An 18405-nucleotide genomic window follows, 5' to 3' on the forward strand; every position below is an offset into this window, starting at 1 on the left:
AAAATTACAATTTGTATTGTTTGTGTCTGGCCGCTTTTGCTTCTCATTGCTAGACTGAATCGTATGGTCACGTGTAGTTGCAGATTGTTCATTCTTATGGCCACATAATGTTTCATTGTGGGTATTCCCTGATTTAGCCATTCTATCTTTTTTTTTTTTTTAAGATTTTATCTATTTGTTTGACAAACATCAGAAGTAGCAGAGAGGCAGGTAGAGAGAGAGAGAGAGGGAAGCAGGCTTCCTGCTGAGCAGAGAGCCTGATGCAGGGATTGATCCCAGGACCCTGGGATCATGCATGACCTGAGCTGAAGGCACATACTAGCCCACTGAGCCATGCAGGTGCCCCCAGCCATTCTATTGTTAACGACCTATGTGCAGTTTCCAGTTTATTCTATTATGAAGGGTACTTCCATCAACCTTCTCATATATGACTTTTGGTGAATATATGTTAGCATTTCTGCTGAATCCCAGGTACAGCCATGCATTCCAGCATTTCTGCTGTATTATAATCCCGGATGTATACCAGGGATTGGAGTTCTTGGGTTCTAGAATATGCATATACTCAGCTTTTGTAATTATTACCGGGTAGATTAAAGGTTAAAGTCATTGCATAAATTTACATTTCCACAGTAGTATAAGAACCCATAGATTTTGTTTTTTCCTGTTTTGGGGTAGATAGGAGATGCATGTTGTTCTCAGGTCCATTTTACTTCATGTTTGTTTTCTGGAAAGGAATGGCTATAGCTGTCTCACTGATTCTTTGAAAGTTAAGTTAAATGTTTGTGTGCGCATTCTCTCCCCTTTTACTTTTCTGTGTTCAGGTCTTATATGTTAGATATGTATTTTATATCTCTCCTATGTACATATGACATATATGTATATACATTTTATGTGGAAAATATAATACTTACAGACTTTTAGGCCAGAAAGTTGATCTAGTTCTGGCTTCTCCAGTCTCTGAATTAGCAATGATCCTGCTTCAGTCTGTCTCAAGACAGGAAGCAGGAAGTTTAGGGTGGCCTCTTGGTAGTTAACTGATGTTGCTTCTTCAGCACTGAGGTGACATCTGCCTCCTTCTATCTTCTCGCATAGATGCCATGCCCTTTCATAGCTGTGGGAGAAAACTCATGATTCTTGTGACAGACTGAAATCTCTTCAGGCAGAGAGTCATGGCCATTTTTAAAACTGTAATTCTCAACATCTGCAGGACCTTGATCTCTGAGCATTTTGCTCTGAGGAATTTGGGTAAAAAACCCATGGACGATGGAAAAGAAAACTCCATGAGAAACTTTGCACCCCACCCCACGCCCGCCCCACTCTTTAGGTTTTTGTCTTTTCTCCATTTTTGGGCCATGAGGCACACTGACCTGCCCCACTTTTGGATGGGTTTAAAACACTGCTTAAAATGAAAATACAAAAAATGCAAATAGTGTATTAAAAAAAATCAGACTAATGAAAAAAATGAGAAAAAGACAGCCTTGCTTTTTATAGAAAATGGATCATTCTATTTCATGAAATCAGTGAACGTGGAGAAACTCTGATGGATAATATGCAGTCGAAGGTTTTTGAATGTCCAGGTGGTAATAATATTCATAGAACATTAGAATAAAAAGGAGTTTTTTCTACTTAATAATTTAAAGCTCGTAGATATTACTTAATAGGCATTTTCTTTTTTTCTTTACAGGCAAGAAGAGACTGATAGGAGAGTGAAAAATGTAAGCTATATTTAAGGGAACATTATTAATGGTTTTTTACTTATGTATTCTGTAATAAGGCAGTGGGATCTAAAAATATCCAATATGCTGTGAATCCTTTTTCTAGTGGAATTGTTCCGAGTAGCCAAGCAGTGAGGAACTCGAAGTATATTTAATATTAAATTGTATATTATCTGATGTCAGGGAGTAAGAGGGGCGGTGGGACCAGGGGGTGGGGTGGGGTGGGTCCTTATACATGAGAAAGGTGGGAAAAACAAATGAACGTACTTCAGGATCTTTAGAGGAGTATGTCAAACCACCAGATCAGACTTTAAGGAAAAAGACTGCATGTTTAAAAACTGTGGGTAATTGCTCAGTGCAGTTATATGTCTAACATTCTGCATAGTAGAAGAATTTCTAAAGGTGTACATGCTGTATTTAAAAAAATACACGAGCACCCTATTAAGGAAGCTGAGGATTACTGATTTTAAGGGTTCATTCTAAAAGTTTGTCAGAAAAATAGATTGCTTTTAAAGTTTAATTCGGTTTCTTCATAAATGTTCTCTATGTACTGCTAGAGTATACAAATTGCTGTTGGGATCTGAGCTTTTGGTCTGAGAACGTGCTCAGAGACAGAACTTGAAGAATAATTCATGTTTTTAATGATCCTTCTCCTTCACATAATTTAAAAGAAACTCTACTTCTTTTCAGCCTCCATAGATATGCTGTCTTCCATCTAGAGTGCTAACCAGTGTCTGGACTTGCAGTTAGTTACTAAGTAGACTTACCTTGTTGTTTTCGTGGAATTTTTCAAGGTTTTGATAACATTGTACTGGCTGGGAAGAAAAGCACAAAGTAATCCGTACTATAATGGACCCTATCTTAATTTGAAAGCATTTGAGAATCTTCTAGGACAAGCTCTGACTAAGGTAAGGAAACCACATCTGGATGAGACGACTACTGTTCCCAATCCTACTACTTCCTCCTCCTCCCTCCCCCTCCCTACACTCCTTCCCTTCCACTTCTCCTCTGCCTTATTCCCCTCTTCTAACAAATATGGCGGCTCCTATTATCTTTGTTCCACTCTAGATTGTGCTGGGTAGAAAGAGTTGTTACTGGTTTTATACACTACCACCAAGGAGTGAGTGAGTCTAGGTATTACTTTCTTAGTTTTAGGTAATTCAATGACCTACTCATTTGCTTCCTTTCTAAGGCCCTTGATATAACTTAACTCTTTCTATATTAGGAACTCAACCTGTAGTCGAGAGGTGCTTTAGGACTATTACAGGTGTGGAATTTACTCAGTCTCTCTGTCTTAATATCTTGTCATGGGCCATTATACCTTCAATGCCCATGCTCCAGTTTCCCCATGATTCTGCCATCTTGCTGCTTTTACCTGGAGAGCAGTAAATGCTGTTACATGCAATGTGATAAGGGGTTTAAATTAGACTTTTTTGGTCTAGACACATTTCTAGTCCTTTATATTTTGGAGTCCATCTTGCAGCTTTTGAATGTTTAAGGATTGTTTGAGGAAGAGTCCAGTGCTAGGGCTGACCACAGTTGTAGCAAATTTTCTTTTGTAAGATCCAAATGGGAAAATTAAATTTCCTAGGGGAATATTGATCCAGGGGAATTTGCAGTGCTCAGAAGAAAATAGGTAACTAAAATAATATGCTACTGTCTAATTAACAGTAGTTGCTGCATGGATTTTTATAATGATTAAATGGCACTGTACTGAGAAGGTATTTAACATTAGTCTGTGGCACATTTTAAGGATGTAATAAATGTTAGTTACCATAATTGTAAGATAGAAATGTTACGATGAAGATGAACACCTTGCCTTACATTGACTCTGATCTTCAAATACTTCTGCCTGAGCCCAGCTACATACATTGCAGAAAGATGAGATTATAGGTATTCCTTCTTGATTTTTATTGCTTTTCAATGGGAGAGAGTTGATAGTACTTCACTCAAATTTTTTGAAAGAATTAATTCAGGTATTAGAGTTATCTTGCACAAGTGTTGTTCTAGGTGTTGGGAGAACACTCGCAAAAGGCCATCGTCCTAGAGCACCACTCTCTGAGGGAGACAGATGAACAGATAGGTCACTGCAGTGGGAGAGGATAAGGCTGTGACGGATGACGGTGGAGGTAGCTTGGGACATGAGCAGAGCCTTGCCTTACAGTTATGCCAGCTAAGAAAACTTCTAGTTAAAAATAGTATGGGACTTTGGCTCCTGTCTTAGTGCTCTCTTACAGCCTTTGGTTCTTTTTATGGCAGTCTGACTCAGATTGAATAATCCTAGTACAGCGTTTGTGCTGGGGAATTCTTTATTCAAAGCTGTTTCCTGTCACTAGTGTTAAAACAAGAGTAGGTAAAACATTTTCATAGATAAAACTACAGCTGTTTCCAGTCCATTATTATGGAATGGGGATGGCTATAAGAAGTGTGTCAGTGTATCTATCTGGTCACTGTTTCGCATCTGTTCTCCTAACAGTCACTTGTTCAAGTGTTTCACACTGAAATAGATCATGCTTAATGGCCAAATTAGAGTTTCAGTTAAAAAACACACTTGAGGGGCGTCTGTGTGGCTCAGTGGGTTAAGGCCTCTGCCTTTGGCTCGGGTCATGATCCTGGGGTCCTGGGATGGAGCCCCACATATGGCTCTCTGCTCAGCAGGGAGCCTGCTTCCTCCTCTCTCTCTGCCTCTCTGCCGACTTGTGATCTCTGACTGTCAAATAAATAAATAAAATCTTTAAAAAAAAACAACAAAAAAAACCACTTGGTAAGCTGTCATACCTGAGTCATCATATAAACTGGAGGTGACTCATTTTAAGTGACTGGTCAGAGGGAAGTTCTTGTAAAAACCAGGCACCAGAGTCAGACTCAGGTTCTTTTATCACTGAAGTGGCCCATCATCAATAACTTGAACATTTTATGAGGTCAAAAATCATCTCTCTCTGTGTCAAGGACTCTGAGATTCAAGAAGTACATTTCTAAGAAAACTGATGGATCTATAGATTTTCTCAGAAATTTAAAAATCTTTTTATATTTTGAGAAGTATTTTGGTGGTATCAGCACTAGGCCCAGCTTCCCCATCTCCTTGGAAATGAGATGCAAGTTGTAGGTGCTCACGTTTTCATGGCAGGCTGTCAACTCTAATGTCAGGGTATCTGGTGTCTGATGTATATGAAATCTCACATAAATCCACTAGACCTTAAGGATGCTTCACATATTGGTCAGGGAGTTGAGCCAAGAATGGACAGATCCAGTCTCAGCCAAAAGTGTGCCCAGGACAGCTGCTAATTATGCATTGTGCACATTCTTTTTTCAACTTTATCCATATGTTCAAAGTGTTCACAAATGAAAGTTGAAAGGAGCGTACAACAAATACCCAAATACGTGTCATCCGACTCAGCTATTAAAACCTCCCCATATGGGCTTTAATTGTCTACCCATTCATTTGTTTCTACTTAATCATTTCAAGGTAAATTACAGATCTCTCACCTCTAAAAACTTAGCCAGCATCTCGTCGGAGCAAAAGTATTCCTCTGTGTCGCTACAATGTCTGTTATACTGAAGGAAATTAGTAAATGTTCCCTACCATCTAATATCAAGTCCATATTCAAAATTAGCCAACTGTCTCCCAACTTTTGTTGACGGCTTATTTTATCTGAATTCTGATTTAATCAAGATTCACATATTACATCTTGGTGTTACGAATTCCGGCATTCTTCAAACTCTCTGTAGCTAGCTCATCTGCAGCTAGCATTTCTGATTTGTCTGCTAACGACACATTCACCTTCACTGTAGGAAAAAGTTAGTCATAGATATTCTTTGATTACTATATATTGGGACAGTGCTGAGGACTTTATAATTTTATTGAAATTCTAATTTTAGAAAGTCTAGTTTTGGGGCGCCTGGGTGGCTCAGTGGGTTAAAGCCTCTGCCTTCGGCTCAGGTCATGATCCCAGCATCCTGGGATTGAGCCCCGCATCGGGCTCTCTGCTCTGCGGAGAGCCTGCTTCCTCCTCTCTCTGCCTGCCTCCCTGCCTGCTTGTGATCTCTCTCTCTGTCAAAGAAATAAATAAATAAAATCTTAAAAAAAAAAAAAAGTCTAGTTTTATTTTGCTATTAACATTTTCATAGAGAAATGTTATTCAAAATAATGCTGTAGGGGTGCCTGGGTGGCTTAGTGGGTTAAAGGCTATGCCTTTAGCTCGGGTCATGATCTGAGGGTCCTGGGATTGAGCCCCACATCGGGCCCTCTGCTCAGCAGGGAGCCTGCTTCCTCCTCTCTCTCTCTCTGCCTGCCTCTCTGCCTACTTGTGATCTCTGTCTGTCAAATAAATAATGCTATATATACATACACACACATATATATCTTCTAAATATATCTAACATATCTAAAATACCTAAATATCAGATCTTCTAAAGATTTTACTTTTAAATAATCTCTGCACCCAACATAGGGGTCAAACTTACAACTCCAGGCACCTGGGTGGCTCAGTCATTAAGTGTCTGCCTTTGGCTCGGGTCGTGATCTCAGAGTCCTGGGATCGGGTCCTGCATCGGGCTCCCTGCTCTGTGGGAAGCCTGCTTTTCCCTCTCCCACTTCCTCTGCTGTGTTCCCTCTCTTGCTGTGTCTCTCTCTATTAAATAAATAAATAAAATCTTTAAAAAAAAACCAAAAAAACCACAAACTTACAACTCCAAGATCAAGAGTCACACTTTCCTCACTGAGTGAGCCAGATTCCCCCCAAATTATGCTTTTAAATGAAGTTCTGTGTAATTTACAAACCTATGGCTAATCATGTTTGTTACATGTCTATATATATGTCTTCATGAGTCAAACAAATACTTATTTGTTTGGATTCAGAGAACGTAAATTTTGAATACCCACAAGCAAGTCTGCTTTCTTGGCAGATCTAGGTTTTTGGTAATCAGTGGAGATGAGTGAATTCTGTGGTGTGTGCTTGCTGTTGTGTCTTCTTTCTGTTCTTAAAGGTTTTTGTTAAGAAACCATATTAATTACAGTGACTTCATTATAAAACCTCCAAATATTTCCTGGAGGTAGGCTGACTATAATCTTATGAACTTACCTCCTTTTGGATATCAAAATTATAGTTGGCTTTATGCTTTGACTCCTTTCATGTTTATTGCCAGATAAATAATCACTGACTTTATCACTTGAATGTATTATTAGCTTTTCTTCTCTTAAAATGTTCCCCCATTATTTTTAAATAAATGATAGTCTTTTATTAAATAATATTGAATGCCTCCTTTTTTTTTTAATACCTCCTTATTGTTACATAGGTGCCAAGTATATTGGGAAAACATTTACAGATTTATACTCTGATTTTTGCCAGATTTTCTTTTTTTGGTTCACAGAGAAATCTCATTGCCTCCCCTATCAAAAATAGCATAACTTGAGCTCTGCAAACAAGTAAAGACTGATTGCATTTTTGAAAGTTTATAATAACTTCTTTAAAAACTTTTCCTTTAGGCTCTAGAAGACTCCAGCTGCCTGAAAAGGAGCGGCAGGGACAGTGGTTACGGGGATATCTGGTGTGCTGAACGTGGAGAATTTCCTACTTCTCCAGGCAACCATAAGCGAGAAGACTCCTTCGAAAGCTTGGACTCCTTGGGGTCTAGGTCATTCACAAGCTGCTCTTCTGATATCACATTGAGAGGTGGACGTGAGGGTGAGTTGCATTTTTGACTGTTTACTTTTAATGTGTTTGCATGTTAAGACAGATTTGGGAATGGTAGGAGAAAAGTGGAGCAAAATCTATTGGGGCAAACATTTTTAGCAAAATGTAGATTTTCACAGAGACTAGACTATTGGACGGTTTTTTTTTTTTCCTTTTCTTTCTCTTTTTTCTTTTTCTTTTCCTTTGTCTTTCTCATTCCTTCCTCACTGTATCACCACTAGAATGGTGATAGTTTTCACTTTTTTTTTTTTTTTAATCCTTCCATGTTCAGAGGAAAGCAGGGAGACTATTAACCGAGACCTGTTGAATCAGTGATAATCGATCCTCATTCTCTTTTCTCCAGATTCAAGTTTAATAATCTGTGCTCGGAGGCCTATTCACTGATACATTTACACATAAAAAAGAAAGAGTCTATAAAAGTCTGTTCTAGTTCCTGAATAATTTTCTCCCCAAAAGATTTAAAAAAAAAAAAAAAACTTAAGGAAAAGCAAGAAGAATATTTCCGTAATACTCTCCCCAAAACGATTGATACCTATCACGATGGAGTATTATGCTAAACTTTGATAAATTAAATAGCCGTACTAGCATGGTATTAGAAAACCTCTTTTGCTTCTCTTAGTCCAGAGTAAATCCAGGATGGTATGAAGAAAGAACATGCAAATGAAAGTTACTCTGTTATGAGAGGACCCTTCTTTCAAAATCCTGATCAGTTATTTAAGTGTATGTCTTCTTCCAGTGGCCATTGGGTGGTGTCAGAAATTTCTTACTGTGTACCTCTAACAATTCATATTTAGGTAGATTGAAACCACCAGTAAAATTTCTGTGCTTCTACCATCAACATGAAACATTGAGAGTTCTGGTCGTGAATTTGTGCTAGATTGTTAGGGATTTTACTTTGCGGGTTATATTGATAATCACACTTAAATTTTTAGTTGTTTTTCCTAAGGTTCTTATTACAAAACATTTAAAACCTCAGCAAAGTTGAAAGAATTTTACAGTTGAAGACCATTGTTCTGGCCACGTAGTTCTACCATGACATTGTACTATGTTCGCTTTACACATATTTACCCCTACATTATTTATACATCTTGTTTTTCCGAGGTACCTCAGATTGACTTGTCCTAAATACTCAGCACACAGTCATCAACAGCAAGCTTTGTTGTTGTTCTGATGTAGTTTTACATAAAAGTGATGTATGATAGATTTGGTTTTAAAAAAGAAAATTAATCAACAAATTAAGGATCACCAACCCCCACATTCTTAGGTTTTAGAGCAGTAGTGACATTTGAAATTAAAAAAGTAAGTAGCTATCTAAGAGTTAACTTTTATATTTGCTTCTGTGTTCGTTGGTTGTCTGCTCTCCGATGGTTGCCTGCTGTCCGACGTCTGCTCTCTGACATTTCCGTAGCCCAGATGACCAGCACAGTTTTAAGGAAATGAATCTGAGCTTATAATTCATCTGAGTGATTAAAGCTGTAAAGCAGAGGCTGAAATTCTCAACACACTATATTGCTTTGTGCTGACTGGATAACCTAACACATGCACTGTTTACATGTATCCTGCCCACAAAGACAGAGGGCATGTGGGAATAGACTTCCAGTGCTTCCCGTACGGTGGGCCTAGGGTGTGGAATGAAAGTCCTCTTGTTGGATACTTGCTGGAGTGGATGCCTGGTACATGTGACAGAAAGCAGAAGGCCACTGTGCCCTGCTTCCTGATAGTGGGGAGGGAGTTGCAGAGCTTGTTTGAAGAGGGTGGAAGGGAAGGCTAAGTCCTTACAACTGAGGAAGGGAAGAACAGCCTGGCTGCACAGATAATTGAACTCTTGTGATCAGTATGCTGAAATTCTGCTACGTACTGCACAGATAATTGAACTTTTGTGATCAGTATGCTGAAATTCTGCTACGTTTGTAATCCCAAACTGATCTCCGCCGTTAGGATAGTATTTTTAGGTTAACAGCATGGCAGAGTCAAGGTGCTTGGTTTTATATAAAACCCCTTATTCTATCGAGAATATTTGCCTAATCCGTAGAAAACGCCACTGGACTCAAAAATAAAGAGATTTTAAGTTTAAATATTCCAAAGTAGAATAATCTCCCTGTGTGTTTAAAATTTCACAGGTACACATTTTGGCAAAACTCTTTAAGATCTTTCTTCTTTGCCAAAGATGTCATCTTTAGGAGGTCGTAAAAATGAAGCATCAGATTGACTCTTAACCCTCCTGGTCTTAGCGGCTGCTGCTTCCTCCCTTTCTGCCTTTTCTCCCTTACCCTGTTCCGGCCTCCTGGTCTCACAGGGGTGTGCTCAACCACTTCCTGTAGGCTATTCTCAGTGTTACTGACTGTAGATTTCTGGTGAGCAGGAGAGAGGAGACCAGACCGGCTCCAGCACAGGTTAACCCTATAGGGGTTCTTAGTGCCGAGAAGCTACAGTTCTCAGGTCCTCAGGTCCGTGGGTATGGAGCAAGGTCATGCTCCCAGGGAGCCCTGGTGGGAAGCAAGAAACATTTGCAAACTTTCTTTACAGATACACAGAAGCAGGAAGAAAAGGGCAGATAAGGGGGACAACTCAGCTTGGATCTCTAGTAGTACTTTGTAGCCTCTTTTGTTCCTGTTCCTTTAAAAAGAGCAGACTTCTTTATTTTATAAAAACAGATCAGGATTTGTATCTGTCTGACCTTGAGGTGTGTCAAAGTATATTGTTTTGAATTTGTGTTTGAATGATTGGGGATCAAAACACAAGGTTCCTAATATTTCCATGGCCACCCTCAAAAAACCTTGAGTTGTGTGTGTTCGTTTAGGAATGAGACTTGATTGATATTCCTTTGAACCAAATGATTTCTAAAGTCCCAGCCTCCTCTCTGATGTGTGACTTTTGCTTCTAGAGGTCTCACAAGGATCTGGCTAACCCCTTTGTGATATTGTGCGTTCTGCTTCTCTTTCCATGTCCTCCCGTATCTCTCACCTCACAGAAATTTGAGACAACGGCATACTTTATTTTAAATTGCGGACTTTTCCTTGAATGACTCTTGGATCTCATTTTAGGCATCTTTGACTCGATCGCTACGTGTTACTCATTACAAGTTTATTGCGTCCCACCAATAAATTTGATGTAAAGTCACAGGGGCAAGGAATATTGGGAAGAGAAGGAATTCAGTGGTTAATGGGGACGTTTTCTGCTTAGACTATACAACAGGAAAAGAATGTAGCGCATGCGCCTACAGTATGCAAAGCAAGTTCCTCCTAATGGATCTTATCACAACTTCATGACAAATTTCTAAAAATATTCCCCAGAGTTAGCAGAAGAGCCCTGGGTTTCCAAGGGAAGGACAAAGCAGGCTCGCTGTGTGGGTTCAGTTAGACAAATGATCTGGAGAATAAAGCAAATTCTCTTGCTTTTTTTATAGGTTGTGAAAGTGACACAGATTCTGAATTTACATCCAAAATGCAGGATTATAATAAAGATGATATGTCCTATCGAAGGATTTCAGCCATTGAACCCAAATCTGCTTTACCGTTCAACCGTTTTTTGCCCAATAAAAGTAGACAGCCGTCCTATGTGCCGGCGCCATTGAGGAAGAAAAAGCCGGACAAAAATGAGGATAACAGAAGAAGTTGGGCCAGCCCGGTGTATCCAGAAGCAGATGGAACATTTCCAAGGTACTGGGATGCAAGCTGATGATGGTGTTTTAAAATTCAGTATGCTTTGTGAATTTGCTGGGATTTTAAATATGGGAAAAGGAATGGTTCTTAAAATGTATTTCATGGATAATAAATTTCAGTAGTGAAAAAATTTTTTTCTTACCTATATCTCTAGTCATGCATATCCTGATGATATTTCTTCCATTTGAAGTGTCAGCCTAGGAAGAGCCGGTTCTATTTTAGACGCATGCCTTTAGCCTAATGACATCTTTCAGCTGATTAGATGACTTTTGTTGTTCATTGTGAGCAGTTATTTTCTTCCATTTTTTCCCCCTGTCTTGATTGATCTCAGTGGACACGCAGACAGTCCTTTAATTTCCCATCAAATTAGCAGAGCAGAGTGGGATTTGTCAAATGCAACTTGCTGTCAGAAGGAAGTGTATGGTTCTGAAAGTGGTTCGGACTCTGAGGATGAACGAAGGTTGCCTGATCTAGTTTTGGATGACTTAGCCAACCGTAGATTCCGAGTGAAAAAGAGGCCCGAGTGTTTCACATCGAAAACCACCTCTCCTAGCTCTTACTCACCAAGGTTTCCTCCTGCTGACACATTAGCCCCTGGGCCGTACGCACTGACGAGGTCAGAAAAATTCTTCCAGATCAGAGTGTCTGTGATGTTGGTTTTGATACATAACACCCCAGGTTGTTTGCAGTTTGTCTCTTTTTAACACATCTTATAATTATCTTTGGCCCTTGTGTATCAAGTTATTCTCTAATTAAAATGAGATGCCGTTATAATGCCTTAACTTTGTTCTAGGAACTTTAATGATGAGAGTGGCAACTAATATGTCCCATCCAGTGGCATAAACTGTGAGCCAAAAAGCATGACTTTTTGTTCTGTGTCACAAATTGTCATTCGGTATCTTAACCGGTTGGATGTTTTGAACAGTAACGAGAGGAGAACTTGGGGCAGAAATGTGGAGAACTGGCCAAGAGCACAAGAAGCTTCAAGGTCCTCTTGTTACTTGGAAGTGGAAGAAGCCAAGACAAGCTTGCCCAACACCATCAAGGATGATCTTTATGTGCGAAAGCTAAGTCCAGTCATACCAAACCCAGGGAATGCTTTTGATCAGTTTCTTCCCAAATGTTGGATCCCAGAAGATGTGAACTGGAAAAGAATAAAAAGAGAAACTTACAGACCATGGTATAAAGAATTTCAGGGATTCAGGTTTGTCTCTGTGCACGTTTCTGTTGTCCTAGTGTTCCTTCGGCACCCTGGCTCGGTGCATTCTATGTGTGCTGCTTAAGGAGAGAGAGAGAGAAAGGTTACTTTTCTCTTCAATACCTATAGAAGCTCTGTAACTGCAAAAAAAAAAAAAAAAAAAAAAATGCTGTTTAAATGTAAACCTTAGGACCTGGATCTTAAAAAGCCTTCTGCATGGCAGGATTTTCAGTAGTTGTAGTGTTCTCCAACTCTTTCTCCTTCCCTCCCTCCTTTCTCTGCATCGCTCTACAGTAGGAGGAATTCAGATTCTGAGGATGAGAATTTGGGCTCGGACAGAAGCTCCTCCATTTTTAGTAGAATCCAAAAAGCAAAACATAGGCTAGACAGCAGCTGCCAAAGACGTTCACTACTGCTGGAATTGGCAACCAAAGGGGCCAGGAACTCCCGGGACACCCATGCAGCCAGGAGAAGCAGCAGTGCCGCCGAGGAGCCCAGGTGTATCTGTGTGCATGAGCCTGCCCGCCTTGAGTCTGGCCTGGGACCCCTGCGCCAGCTGCTGCTGCTCCATTAATCTCTGACCGTGACGTGCTGGATCCTGATACCTCATTCATAATATTTAGCACAAAAGCCTAATGTATGACGCATTGCTTTCTGTGGGAGCACATAAGCTTGGAAGTCTATAAAGTTAACTATTCTTCAGCGCAATGATGTACAAGATAGTACATAGTTATGTGGGGCATAGTCAAATCTTTTGGAAAACTATTTCTAAAAAGCTTTTGCAGAAGTTGAACTTAGTATATGGTTGTGTTCTGTGTGGAGATGTGGAGAAAGGAAATAACTTTTAGATAAACATCAGGGCCTGCCAGTCTGGTGGGCAAAGGCAAAGAAAAGATTCATCAGGGTCTTTTTGAAAGGTTCACAGCATTTTCTTTTCTTTTCTTTTTAAAATTCTGACTACCTGGTTGCATAAAGTGCTTGATGACCAACTCTTGGATCTCATCAAGATTGTTCCTGCTTCTCTGGGATGGGGACTACATCACCGTGGCTAACAGAATAAGGGAAGGGAGAAAGCAAATGTATGTACGACAGAGAGGCAAGTGCACTCTGTCTAGGTTCTAGCCCCATCAGTTGACCTGGCTGGTGCCCACCTTTGCCAAGAAGTACACTCTGAATTTGCTTCTTTAAATGGTATCCAAGAAGGTCACGGGTGATGGTGTTAAAGGCTAGTCTTTCTTCCAAGCAAGAATCTCTCCCATGGTACCCTAAAATAATTTACCCATGGTAATGGGCTAGTTGCTCTGCTGCCTAATTACCTTTTCAACCTAAACTTAATAAGATTCTCCCTTCCTTTTTCTTTTCTGTGCTTCAGTCAGTTTTTATTACTTCAGGCACTCCAAACATACTCTGATGACATCTTATCTTCTGAAACAAATATCAAAATTGATCCCACTGCTGGCCCAAGGCTCATAACACGCAGAAAGAATCTCTCTTCTGCACCGGGGTATAAAAGAGATGACCTTGAGATGTCAGCCCTCGATCCTGACTTAGAGAATGATGATTTCTTTGTCAGAAAGACTGGAGCTTTCCATGCAAATCCATATGTTCTCCGGGCTTTTGAAGACTTTAGAAGGTTTTCCGAGCAAGATGATCCTGTAGAGCGAGATATAATTCTGCAGTGTAGAGAAGGTGAACTTGTACTTCCAGATCTAGAAAAAGATGATATGATTGTTCGCCGAATTCCAGCACAGAAAAAAGAGGTGCCTCTGTCAGGGGCGCCAGATAGATACCAACCGGTCCCTTTCCCCGAACCCTGGACTCTTCCTCCAGAAATTCAAGCAAAATTCCTCTGTGTACTTGAAAGGACACGCCCACCCAAAGAAAAAAGGAAGAGCTGTAGAGTATTAGTGCCTTCCTACAGGCAGAAGAAAGATGACATGTTGACTCGCAAGATCCAGTCTTGGCAACTGGGGACGACTGTGCCTCCTGTCAGTTTCACCCCTGGTCCCTGCAGTGAGGCGGACCTCCAGAAGTGGGAGGCCATCCGGGAGGCCAGCAGACTTAGGCACAGGAAACGGCTGATGGTCGAGAGGTCAGAGTGTGTTTCTGAAAGGATTTTGCTTGTCATGGATGGTCTTGTGTAACTTTTCCTGTGTGAGAAAGTGGAATTGTATCGCCCAACTCTGCATGTCACGGGCCATTTTGAAGCATCCTGTAAAAATTTATATTGTCGTGAGAACCTGTAGTGATTTCTTGGAAAAAGTGCAATTCCATATTTGCACAACGCTAATTCAGCTATTTGAGGCCTGTTTTAAAATGTGTAGACACAAACCTTGCCTTTGGCCTCAAGGAAGACTATGATACTATCTGCAACATGATGTTTCCAGAAACTGTTTTCCAGCCATGTTTATCGACTTTATATTCTCATGTCCAGGCTTTTCTGAACCAGTCTGGTTGTAGTTTAGTTTTCTGTGTTTCTCATATTTTGGAATGTATGATTTTATATGTAAACATTTCCTTTAAAATATGGCATTGCAAATTTCATTTAACTTAATTATGATTTTTGGTTTTGACCTAGGTTCCTTGGACTATCAATATATGACTTTTTAAATTTATAGTTTAAAATTCAGCGCAACCCTTATTAAAATGCATGAATGTTATTTGCCGTCTACTACATTTTACCTGTATGCAATTATGGCCATTTTGATGATAATGTGTCTGCATTTATGTGTTGTGCAACTTGCCATTTTGATGTTTAGCTTGTTGAACTTTGGGATGGACAAATACAAGGTTGATTAAAATCAGTAGATCCACATCTAACTTCTATTCCTGGTAACAGGAAGCTCCTTGTTATGGATTTGTTGATTCAAGGTAAATTAGGAAACTCTTTATCTCACTTAATTTGATTCCTTGAGATATGAGATCAATTAGAAATTGAGACATTATCAAGAAGGTAATAAAACCTTTTGAGATTTGTCCATTTCTACTTAGGATCATAAAGATATTGAACATTTAGAGAGTAACAGAACTGAAAAGTGACTTTTAATTTTTGGTTTTCTGATTTCTTAGACTCTTTCAAAAGATTTATGGTGAGAATGGGTAAGTTTTTTAGTTCACAGTTAAAAAAAAAAAATCTGTGTATTGTTTGTCCTTTGTGTAAAATGTCACTGCGCTTCTATTCTGGCATGTCACTAAATGGGTACGCTGTGTGCTGTGCATGTAATTTTAAAAAATGGAAAAATTTTTCTTAATTTTGCAACCTAACGGTAGTATTTCTGTGCCCAAGCGCACAGTGCATGCAGTGCTATGTGACTGCGGTAGGTTTTTTTATTAGAAGTTTAAAATTTAGGTCTTCCCCCCCCCACCCCATTCTTTTCCTTTTTTTTTTTTTTTTTTTTTTTTTTTTTTAAATTTAAGGAGTTGAATAAAAGTAACACAATTACTTGCCTAAGATTGGGTATATTTAACTTAGTATTTGATTGCTACAAAGACCAAAATTCTCACTTCTGCCTGTTGAAGCCCAAATAAAGCTCTTTTATTCTATTTTATCTTATTTTTCCAAATAAAGTTATTTTAGAACATTTTAGAAACTCTATGTTGGAAAAGGAATGCTAGCATTCACTTTAAAGTTGGAATTCATACAGTTGGCATTATCTATATACTCCTATTTTGGGGGGAGCTTTATTAACTGGGATGAGGAATAACATTAATTTTTTTCTTGGTAGAGTTTGGAAACATTTTCACGATTCCTGATTAGAATAAAAAGTTATAATATGGCTGTGTCATAAAGCCAAAATCAGCTTCCCAAAACTGCAAAAATTAAAATCTTTTAAAATTTTCTGGAAATGTTTCCCTAAAGTAACAGTTAAAAGCAAATGCTACCATACTTTTACTTTTTACTGCACATTGTAGAATCATTCATTCTTAGTGCAGAATAACCAGGTAAATGCATCTTAATATTTTCCATCAGACTTTCTGTGACTTTATGAATCTAATTGTTAATAGTTTTTGAACAAGAAGAAAATTTAAGTATGTCAAATATTTAAATCTGCCTAAGCCTTTGCAACTAAGTATCTTCCCCCACTGGGATTTATGTCATTTCTAAGAATCTTTAGTTTTGATAGGATTGGATAATAATAAGTGTAGAAGTCTTGGAAATTACTAAAATTACTATTTGAAGCCATATAACCATTCTAGGTATCAGAGGTGTAACTGAGTCACGGGCAACTAATTGCAAGAACTTCTCAGCGACTGATTTTAAAAAAATCAGTCTCCCAGCATGCTTTCAATGTGCCATGCAAAGGCACATTATTCCCTTTCCAGCTCCTCAGGGCTGAAAGCTTTCTCTTTGGTGAGGGTGAACGAGGTGCTGGACAGCATGACACTTAAGCATCCGCTCATTTCATCACAGGAAAGCTTTTTTAACGAATGAAAAGTCTTTGCAGCTTTGAGCATTTTGAATGAAAACTTCCAGAATTTTCATTGCTAATAAGACCTGATAATGGCAGCAGTTTGTTTTTCTTAAAGAGGATGGAAGGACCCTGAGTACAGGCATGGGATCTGGGAACGCGAGCACGCACAGCTATTTCCGGGACTCCCTGTGTTCCTCTGGAGGGATGTGCCCCGTCTGACTGGGCTAAGAAGACAGAAGAGGAACTCAAATGCCAAGTTCAGAAAGCTAGAGATCTTTCTGGCTCTAGCTGGCAGCAGCAAATACCTTCTGTAGACTATTTCCAGATTGTTGCTCGCGCAGTACAGTATTTGTTTTAAAGCCTGGTCCCCCTTGTAGTTGAGCGCCACGGTAACACAAATAAAGCAAGGCTGTCTGTAAATTGAGACTGATGAATAATGCATGACTTGTCAGATAATGGAGAGTAAAGCGAAAATGTCTTCAGAAAACTAAAGTGCGTTTTATACCACTTGTCATCAATACCTTTTATGTGGACATTTTTTTTTTTTCAGTGTTCTATCAGTTAGCAATGTTTTTCTTAAACCGATTTGCTGCAATGAAAACAAAAAGTTGGATTGAGTATAGGCATTTCATCTAGAACTTATTTCCTATTTCTAGATGTGTTCCTATTACAGGAAACAAGTGATATCTCTTAATGATATTTCTTGGACATCCTCTCCGTTTTCAAGCTTAGAATACTTACCTGGAAAATCTTTATTGCTTAACATCCTGGGATTGAAAAATGACTGCCTGTAACGTGAATGCTTTCTTTTTGGTTAAGGACCAGGCGAAAGAGGAACGCATATTACCTCTTGAAGTCTTAGCTTATTCATTTTGGGCTTGCTTTTTACTGGCCTTTAACATCTGTCAGTTTGTTTATTTTTAATATGATGCTTTATATGTGGTATTTTGTCACATGCGCTTTTTATGTTGCATGGATTGTCTGTATGGTTCCATGACAGTTGAAAACATGGTTATGATGCCTCTTGGCAGAAGCTGTGAAGGACAAAGTTGTTGGAAGGGTATGTCGTTATAATTTAGTCCTAGTAATAGGACTAAGCCATTCAATCTTCTGCCAGGATCAACAGGAGATAAAAACTGATTGAAGGTAAAGTTGTAACCAGAGACAACGAAGAGATGAACATTTCCTGTGTGGGTTTTGGCCAAAAAATTCTGTAGAACTGTGAGGACACCTAAAATAACAAAAAGGAGGAGGCAAATAAAGTAGATGTGAGTTTCTGGGGGTCTTGTCCCTAGTGGACATTCAGCAATATCCATAGACATTTCTTTCTTTCTTTCTTTTTTTTTTTTTTTAAAGATTTTATTTATTTATTTGACAGAGAGAGATGACAAGCAGGCAGAGAGGCAGGCAGAGAGAGAGAGGAGGAAGCAGGCTCCCTGCTGAGCAGAGAGCCTGATGCGGGGCTTGATCCCAGGACTCTGAGATCATGACCTGAGCCGAAGGCAGCGGCTTAACCCACTGAGCCACCCAGGTGCCCCATCCATAGACATTTCTGATTGTTACACTGGGTGGGTTGGGGATGGGGGTTTGCTACTAGCGATCTGGTGCTTTTGTATCCTGGGATGCCACTAAATTGTCCTGCAAAACACAGGACGGCCCCCTACGATAAGTAATTTTCTACCCCCAAAATATCAATAGTGCTGCTATAGGGAAAACCTGATTTAG

At 39.4% G+C, this 18405-nt stretch overlaps 1 protein-coding gene across 22 annotated transcripts in view; it reads left to right on the forward strand.

Annotated features, from left to right (window-relative positions):
• LMO7 (LIM domain 7) overlaps window positions 1-18405 on the forward strand; it is a 202566-nt gene that overhangs the window by 140567 nt on the left and 43594 nt on the right. For 15 of the 22 annotated variants that reach the window (XM_082701234.1, XM_082701235.1, XM_082701230.1 and 12 more), the window contains 7 exons: window positions 1685-1715; window positions 2510-2623; window positions 7201-7399; window positions 10815-11067; window positions 11996-12274; window positions 13641-14360; window positions 15338-15367. In XM_082701234.1, coding sequence (XP_082557360.1) covers window positions 1685-1715; window positions 2510-2623; window positions 7201-7399; window positions 10815-11067; window positions 11996-12274; window positions 13641-14360; window positions 15338-15367 — 1626 coding nt within the window. Of the gene's footprint in view, window positions 1-1684; window positions 1716-2509; window positions 2624-7200; window positions 7400-10814; window positions 11068-11995; window positions 12275-12565; window positions 12767-13640; window positions 14361-15337; window positions 15368-18405 lie in introns of all 22 variants that reach the window. The other 7 variants (XM_082701224.1, XM_082701221.1, XM_082701223.1 and 4 more) reach the window with 3 other exon arrangements.

This window comes from Mustela nivalis (genome assembly GCF_964662115.1).
Source record: "Mustela nivalis genome assembly, chromosome: 15".
Classification (NCBI taxonomy): Eukaryota; Metazoa; Chordata; class Mammalia; order Carnivora; family Mustelidae; genus Mustela; species Mustela nivalis.